The sequence below is a fragment of the Lolium rigidum genome, chromosome 3 (genome assembly GCF_022539505.1).
Source record: "Lolium rigidum isolate FL_2022 chromosome 3, APGP_CSIRO_Lrig_0.1, whole genome shotgun sequence".
Taxonomy (NCBI): Eukaryota; Viridiplantae; Streptophyta; class Magnoliopsida; order Poales; family Poaceae; genus Lolium; species Lolium rigidum.
In genome coordinates this window covers 60143803-60152519 of record NC_061510.1, presented here as the reverse complement: position 1 = coordinate 60152519, position 8717 = coordinate 60143803, and the positions used below count along the sequence as shown (strand labels likewise).

The 8717-nt window shown below is 43.9% G+C and overlaps 1 protein-coding gene across 1 annotated transcript; it reads left to right on the top strand.

Moving 5' to 3' along the window:
- The first annotated feature begins 2299 nt into the window (after nt 1–2299).
- On the top strand, nt 2300–4455 carry LOC124696339 (GEM-like protein 1). The gene is made up of 4 exons (XM_047229071.1): nt 2300–2537; nt 2639–2740; nt 3456–3727; nt 4111–4455. The coding sequence occupies exons 1-4, from the start codon at nt 2315–2317 to the stop codon at nt 4297–4299; spliced, it is 786 nt and encodes a 261-aa protein (XP_047085027.1). The 5' UTR covers nt 2300–2314; the 3' UTR covers nt 4300–4455.
- Nucleotides 4456–8717: the final 4262 nt, after the last annotated feature.

Sequence of the window (8717 nt, the reverse complement as noted above, 5' to 3'; positions counted from 1 at the left end):
TTGTTTTTTTGTTTCCTTTCAGTTTTCAATTTCAGTTTTTGTGTTTTTTCTTTATTATCTATTTTTCTTTCTGTTTGATCATTTCTTTAATATGATTTTTTTAAAACCAAATAATTTTTAAATCTGAGCAGATTTTAAGTTCAAACAGATTTCAAATTCAAATAATTTTCAAATTTGAATATATTCTAACATTAAACATTTTTAAAATTTTCAAAATTTCAATTTTGAATGAGTTTTAATTTGAACTTTGGTTTTTTCAATTTTTAGATTATGAAAAAATCTGTAAAAATAAATAAATCCAGAAGTTTTCAAATATAGAAGTTTCTTACTAGGCCGGCCCAACAAAGAGCACGTGGGGCGGGGGTCGATTACAAGCGATGCCTACTCGCTCTGGCTAACGAGCGACAAGTAGGTGCTCACAGTTTTGTTTAGGTTTCTTCGTTGTTGTTTCTTTTTTGCCTTATCTTTGTTTTTTGTATTTGTGTTTTTTCTACGGTTATGATGGTTAGGTCTTTTTTGTATTTTTTGAAACCCAAACTTTTGAACTACTTTTAGATCCGAATGTCACCTTTTTCAAAATATTTAGACTTTGAAAAAGTTAAGATTTGAGCAATTTTTCGTTTTGAAAATGTTCAGATTTAAAATTATTCATATTTTAAAAATATTCAGAAATTAAAATGTTTAGATTCAGAAAACCGAATTCCGACGTATGATCACTGTTTTTTAGTGGTGCTTGTGTGGTCGCTCATGCCCGTGTGACACTTGGTGCCCACTTGTTCCGATCCGTTCAATGTTGGGTTAGGCCATGGTGGATAATGACCTAAGCAACCCGGGTTTCCGCTTGCTAAAGGCGATATATAGGCACACACACATGGGGTGGAAACTTGGTCCGCGACCCGGTAAGGCGGCTGGCAACGATTGAGGGCTCCTAATTTTTTTGATTTTGGGAAGACTCAAGAAACTTCTGGTTCTGTTTTTCATAGTTCTATCAGTTTTTTCTTTTCCTTTTCCTTTCGGTTCTTTGCTGTAGGCTGGAATTCGAGCCGAGCCTGGCTCGACTCGTTAAAGCTCGGTCAACAATCAAGTTAACTCGGCTCGACTCGTTTAACAATCGAGTCCAGATTTGAAACTCGGCTCGACTCGCAAAGCTCGCGAGTAACTCACGAGTAGCTCGCTTAAAACTATCAAATAGAACATTTAAAATGTACAATGCATTTTCCCAAATATTTGGACATGAATGATGAACAACAAGCATTAGGATTATGGTACCAGAACAATATAAACCATAATGATCAATATATCATTAGAATAATATTGCCAAGTTGAGAAACCACATATATAGTTGCTCATTTTAGTGGGCTTGGGCCAACTTCATTTTTACCAAGCTAAACGAGCTACTCGCGAGTTTGATGAACTCGACTCGTTTAGCTTGAACTTGTTTAACGACAAAATATTTAACTTGACTTGGCTCGTTATACACCGAGTTCGAGTCAAGTCGAGTCGAGTCACGAGTTAATCATTTAGCCCGCGAGTTTCGAGTTTTAATTCCAGGCTTACTTTGCTGGTTTCATCTGTTTTTCTTTTAGCCTTGTTTTTTCTATCTTTTTTCTATTTCAAATTATAATTTAAAATTTATAATACAAACAATATATATGAATATTTTTAAATTTAAACATTTTTTAAAACCGCATTTTCAAATCTAAACATTTTAATAATCTGAATATTTTTCGAGTTTAAACAATTTTTTACATAAGCAAGCGGCGGTGCTAGCGAGCACACGTGGTGTGGGCCTGAACGTGGGCGCTCGAAGTTGCCGCAAGTGCCTGGGAGAGTCCAACCAAAAGTCGAAAGGCGAAATAACGTGTTGCTACATACGGGCAGCGCTTGGATCTCACCCGAAACAATAGGACAGGCACGTTAACATGTTGCACGTCTACACATTAATTAACACGCTATAACTATTTCGGGTACAAAAACAATTCACTGGCCGTATAAGCGTTGAGTACTCCACGCTAAGGTAGGCTAGGACGCGGGGACCTTCGTGCCTAAGCAAATTCGATTTACTCAAAGTCAAAGTTCGAAAACTGCTAGTATGCCGTGACATCACCGTAGAGAGAGACAAGCAACGTGCCAACGTTCCGGAAGCTCGTACGTACAGACCCGCTGCTCCCTCATTAAAACCCTCGAAAAAGGAAAGGAAAAAAGAGAAAAGCCAAAGCAACCCGACGCGACACCCAGGTCCACGAATCGTGCAACGGGCGCCAGCCTGTACCCTCCTCCTCCGACGCGCAGGCCACGCCTCCCCGCCGGCGACATGCATCCTCCGCCTCCCGCGACCGCCGCCTCCGCCGGAGGGGACTACGTCGCGGCGCCCGCGCCCTCCCCGGGGTACGCGCCCTACCCGACGCTCTCGCCGCAGGACGTCGCCCCGCCCCCGCCTCCCCCGTACCACGCCGCCGCCTCCTACTCCGCGCCGCCCCCCTCCGGCAACCCCTACGTCTCCGGCCCCTCCGCCGGCTCCGTGCCGCCTCCCAAGAGTGCGCCCCAAATCTGGACCCCTTGCCCTCCGATTCGAGGACGGGTGTTCGCCTTTTTTTCTGACAAAAAAATTCTGTGCCCCTGTGTTACGTTTCTGCAGACACCATGGACTCGGTGAAGGACGTCCTGGGGAAGATGGGCAAGAGGTTCGGCGAGGCCGCCCGCAAGGCGGAGAACACCACCGGCAACTTCTGGCAGCACCGTAAGGATCCCGTTTCCGCTGCATCAAATTGTCAATGCTTAGGGTTCCTGCAAGTTAAATTTTAGGGGCCTGCTAGTATGGGATTTAGCAGGGTGACTTCGTGTGAATTGTGATGGTGGGGTTGTTGGACCAGCATACCTCGGCTCGTTTAGTTTATTCATGTTCCACTGGATTTCATTGGTGCTTCAGCGGGGATTCGGTGGGCATTGCATATATTATACACCGCTGAATTAAGGTGCTCTTGTCCAATAGCGTATTGGATGTATTGTCCAAGTCTGCATGCTGGAAGCAGGATGATGGTGATGGATTCATGAGGTGTGCTGTGGCTTTTTGGCTTATGCGATTGGGTTAATGTGGAGTTGGTGCGGATGAGCATATAGAGAGGGAGGTTTGGTACCAGTATTTGGTTGCATTACGCGTGCTGATTATTAGGTAAATCGTGTCAATGTTTTCCCCAGTTCTAAATGGTATTAAATCTCTGTGATGTACAATGTGGATGTATTAAGATAGCTATTTGCGCTGGAAGTGCCACCTCGGCTCTCCCTTACATTTCATTTGCAATAATTATGTATCATATTCCTGTGGTGTGCTTGCTTTGTTGAGTAGACTCTCCTAGTCTAGAGCTTACAGTATGAGATTATAGAAGATGGAAGCAGCATTAATTGTCTTTCAACAGTATGAGCTGATAAAATTAATCTGACATGTTTTGTAACAGTGAAAACTGGGCCAAGCATTGCTGATGCAGCAATGGGCAGGGTCTCCCAGATCACCAAAGTCATAGCAGAAGGTGGATATGAGAAAATCTTCCATCAAACCTTTGATGTGCTCCCTGAAGAAAAACTCAAGAAGCCATTTGCATGCTATCTGTCGACCTCTGCTGGCCCTGTTATGGGTGTGCTCTACCTCTCCACTGTCAAGTTGGCATTCTGTAGCGATAATCCACTTGCTTACAAGGTTGGGGATAAAAATGAGTGGAGCTATTACAAGGTAGTTCATTGTATTTGCTTTACGACGTGTTTTCCCACATATAATGAAATTCTATTGCAGTCTAGGAGAGAATGAAATCTGCTTAACAAACTGCAAGTGATGCTTAAGCTTATGTTGGTATGGCAATCAGGCTTAACTAATTGCTCTTGAAACAAGATAACTTACTGTTATAATATGTATTCAAATATAAAGTAATGCATAGTTTAACCTAGTTCTGTTTCGATCTTTCATGGAATCAATCATAGTAGATATTTTCCTTTGCACAAAGGAACACATTTAGCAATACATTTGCTGGTTATGTTTAGTACATTCTAGTTATAGAAGCCACCCTGTAATTTGTGTTATAATTGTGTAACTTAACATTGTTCTGTGTCAAATAACAGGTCGTAATCCCCCTAGCCCAACTGAGGTCAGTCAATCCTTCGACAAGCAGAACAAATTCGGCTGAGAAGTACATCCAGGTGGTCTCTGTTGATAATCATGAGTTTTGGTTCATGGGCTTCGTGTACTACGACAGTGCTGTAAAGAACCTGCAGGAAGCACTCCAGGAGGCCCGTATTTTGCAAGCTTAGTCATGTCTATAGATCGGGACTAGCATGCCTTATTCGTTGCAGTTGTGGTATACTTCATGTGTCAAGAAACTGGGAGTTGCCAGTATGTGTAGTTGGATAGGTGTTGACATTCATTACGATTCATATCAACTTGAACCAGCTTTCGGATTTGTTGCATCCTTTCATGTTTCCTCTCTACCTTCTGTTGTCTATAATTGATTGCCATTTGCTTCCTGCACTCACAGTGGTGCTCAGTTCTGAATTTCATTGATAATACAAATTTGGCTGGTTGCAACAAAATGCACTCAGAAATTACCAATTTTAACTGCTCTTTTAAGAAGAACCTGGTGAAATTCAACGTGATTGTCTCTGAAGAGTAGATCGATGAACAGGTTATCCATGTTCAGGAAAAAATAGAAGGAGATCATCCATGTTATCTGGTCATGCATCTTCGCCCTTTTAGTGATGGTATTGGTACTCTGCCTTCTACAGTTTGTGTCCTGATGAATATACTGGTCGTGCTCCACGATTCAGATATCTCTGTCAGTCATGATCGTGTTGCACTGATGACTGATCATACGTTCATGAATGATGATAAATTGTAAAAAGGAATTGGTTTGGTAAAAAACGAATCTACTGTACCCATCAGTAATGGAGCGGAAAGATTTTGGCTTTCTTCAAAAAGACGGAAACGGAGAGAAAATACATGGGCCGAAGTTTGCGGACTGAAATCTTTTGTAGAAAAAGAACTACTCTGGCAAATACGAATCTATCTATTCTAATGTCGCTGTCATGGCTATGTTGGGTCTGCATTTGCCTTTTTTTTTTAAGTGGAACAGCGCGACTTTGTTAACTCAAACTATGCAAGTTTACAGGAATATTCAGGCCACAAGGTGGCGTCAATAACAAAACATGTCTACCAACATCTAAGTAGACAGCTGATCTTGAGAGCCTATGTGCCTCAGTGTTTGCCTCGCGCCGTTCGTGGACAAAAGTTGCCACCGAAAAATCCTCCCTCTTCTTCAAAATCTTTTTGATGATCATGCAATTCTGGCCACCTGGTACACCTGATATTATATCCTTCACAACATTCATACAATCAGATGCCACCAAAATATTTCCCACCTGTAGCTGTAAGTCTTGTGCCAAACACATTGCTTCCGCACATGCAAGTGCTTCCAGGACTGCTGGATCGGTGATGCCATCATACACCATAGTTGATGCACCTCTAAATTTTCCAACACTATCTCTGCACACCACCCCAACCGCCCCTCGATGCTCATGCTTCGCTACTGCCGCATCTGCGTTTAATTTTAAGACATCTACAGGGGGAGGAGACCATCTAGGCCGAGTACCTCCACTCTTCTTCTCCTTCACCATTCCTGGCCTCAGTAGGGATTCCAACTCCGCTAGGTACCGTGTTATAAACCCATATGTAGACAAGGGTGATTGACACTCCCCTTCATGAATAACCTTCCTTCTAGCCCACCAGATGGACCATAGGGTAACAAGAGCTTCAATGAACTGAGCCTGGTTTAAGTGTTCACTCAATGAGAATAGCCACTGACGCGGTTCAGCCGAGTGCTCACCATAAACTAGATCAGCAATATCATTATCTTTGAGAGCCCATACACTAGCAGCCATATTACATTCCAGAAGAGAATGCCTCCAGTCATCCGTCGCCGCATTGCAAATGCTACATATATGCGTGTTGGTCATGTTCCTATGTGCTCGAACTTCACCTGTTGGCAAGGATGCCCGGGCAAGTCTCCATGCAAAAATGCGCACCTTAGATGGGACCTTGACACCCCAGAGTGATTTCCACCCTTTCTCATCAGCTTCACTACTAGACTGCTCTGCTATTCCATCAAAGTAGTTCTCTCTTATCCTCTTGGTATCAAGGATCATTTTATACGCCGATCTCACTGAAAGCATGCCCTTGTCATCATAATGCCAGCTCCAGAAATCAGACTGCCGAATAAAGCTGATAGGAATCTGCAATATAGCCTCCACGTCCATCGGTAAAAAATGTTGCTCCAAGACTTCCTTCTTCCACTTCCTGTTTAACGGTGTGTCAACTTCATCAGGATTATGGATGCAGCAAATCGGCTTGAGAATATGATCCCTAGGAATCCAGTTGTCAGTCCAAATATTAGTCGTAAGATCATCCCCAATTCTCCGAATAAGACCCAATTTCAGCATATCTCTACCTTCACATAACGAACGCCAAATCTGCGAGGGGTTTGATCCCACTACCGCATGTAGAATATCGGTGTTTGGGAAATAGATTGCCTTCAATGTTCGCGCACTAAGAGACTCAGGGTCATGCAGAATCCTCCAGACTTGCCTAGATAATAGGGCTAAGTTAAAAATTTCCATATCTCTGAAACCCAATCCACCTCTGTATTTTGGCATTACCATATCGTCCCAGGCCACCCATGCTGTTTTCCTTTCTCCTTTTCTGCTTCCCCACCAGAATTTCCTCACCATTGCGGATATTTGATCAATGATACCTCTTGGCAATTTAAAAACAGCCATAGAGTAGGTTGGTATAGCTTGGATTACTGATTTAATCAAGATTTCCTTGCCACCACCTGATAATGTCTTCTCCATCCAACCTTGTAGCCTCTTCCACACTCTGTCCTTAATGTACCCAAAAGTTCCATTCTTTGTCCTCCCAACATCAGATGGTAAGCCCAGATATTTATCCTTCAATGTCTCATTATTCACTTCTAGGATAATCTTTATATTTTCCTTGACTACCCCTGGACACTTCTTACCGAAATACACATACGATTTCTCATGGTTAATCCACTGCCCAGATGCGTTACAATAAACATTCAACACTTCCTTGAGTTTTATGGCTTCATCCGAGGTTGCTTTGCCAAATAAAATGAGATCGTCAGCAAATAGAAAATGGTTAACTTTCGGGGCTGTTGCAACCACTTGAATTCCAGCCAAAGAATCCGTCGCCATTGCATGCTTGAGCAAACAAGATAAACCCTCCGCTGCAAGCAAGAAAAGATATGGCGATATTGGGTCTCCTTGTCGAATTCCTCTACTCGGCCTGAATTCTTTAGTCTGGGCTCCATTAAACAAGATAGAGAACGTTACTGATCTGACTCCGCGCATAACAGTGTGTACAAATCTTGGAGAAAAGCCCAGCCTAAGCATAATTGCTTCTAAATAGTTCCATTCTAGGCGATCATACGCCTTCTGCATATCTACCTTGAGAGCCACATGAGCCCTTCTTTTACTCTTATTCTTCTTCATAAAGTGCAGGCACTCGTATGCCGTAATGACATTGTCAGTAATTAGGCGCCCCGGAACAAAGGCCGACTGCTCTTCAGACACCACTTCAGGGAGAAAACTCTTCAAGCGATTAGCTAACACTTTGGATGCCAGTTTAAACACCACATTGCATAGACTAATCGGCCTGAATTGAGAGAGGGAGGTGGGTTTTAGTGTAGGATAACGTTGCATAGAAAACAAAAAATTTCCTACGGCGAACACGCAATCCAAGCCAAGATGCAATCTAGAAGACGGTAGCAACGAGGGGGTATCGAGTCTCACCCTTGAAGAGATTCCAAAGCCTACAAGATGAGGCTCTTGTTGCTGCGGTAGACGATCACTTGCCGCTTGCAAAAGCGCGTAGAAGATCTTGATCACGATCGGTTCCGGCGCCACGAACGGGCAGCACCTCCGTACTCGGTCACACGTTCGGTTGTTGATGAAGACGACGTCCACCTCCCGTTCCAGCGGGCAGCGGAAGTAGTAGCTCCTCTTGAATCCGACAAGCACGACGGCGTGGTGTCGGTGGCGGTGAAGAAGTCCGGCGGAGCTTCGCTAAGCTACGCGGGAGATATGGAGGAGAAGGGGCGGCTAGGGTTTGGGAGGGGTGGCCGGCCACTCAAGGGGGCGGCCAGCTTGTGGTCTTGGGGTGGCCGGCCCCTCCCTTGGTCCCTCATTATATAGGTGGATCCCCAAGTGTTGGTGTCCAAGTCTTCGAATAAGACCCGAACCAAAAACCTTCCATAAGAGGGGAAACCTAGCCCAACTAGGACTCCCACCAAAAGGTGGGATTTCCACCTCCCATGTGGGGGTGGCCGGCCTCTATGGAGGAGTCCACTTGGGACTCCTCCCCATCTAGGGCTGGCCGGCCATGGAGGTGGAGTCCCATGTGGACTCCACCTTCCTTGGTGGTTTCTTCCGGACTTTTCTAGAACCTTCTAGAACCTTCCATAGAACCTTCCGCGACATTTTATTTTACATAAAATGACATCCTATATATGAATCTTATTCTCCGGACCATTCCGAACTCCTCGTGATGTCCGGGATCTCATCCGGACTCCGAACAAATATTCGAACTCCATTCCATATTCAAGTACTACCATTTCAACATCCAACTTTAAGTGTGTCACCCTACGGTTCGAGAACTA

Excerpts from the sequence above, each read along its gene's own strand:
- LOC124696339 (XM_047229071.1), top strand. The coding sequence starts at position 2,315 with ATGCATCCTCCGCCTCCCGCGACCGCCGCCTCCGCCGGAGGGGACTAC. Across the intron at positions 2,538-2,638 it reads CTCCGTGCCGCCTCCCAAGA|ACACCATGGACTCGGTGAAG; the intron begins GTGCGCCCCAAA and ends ACGTTTCTGCAG. Across the intron at positions 2,741-3,455 it reads CGGCAACTTCTGGCAGCACC|TGAAAACTGGGCCAAGCATT; the intron begins GTAAGGATCCCG and ends GTTTTGTAACAG.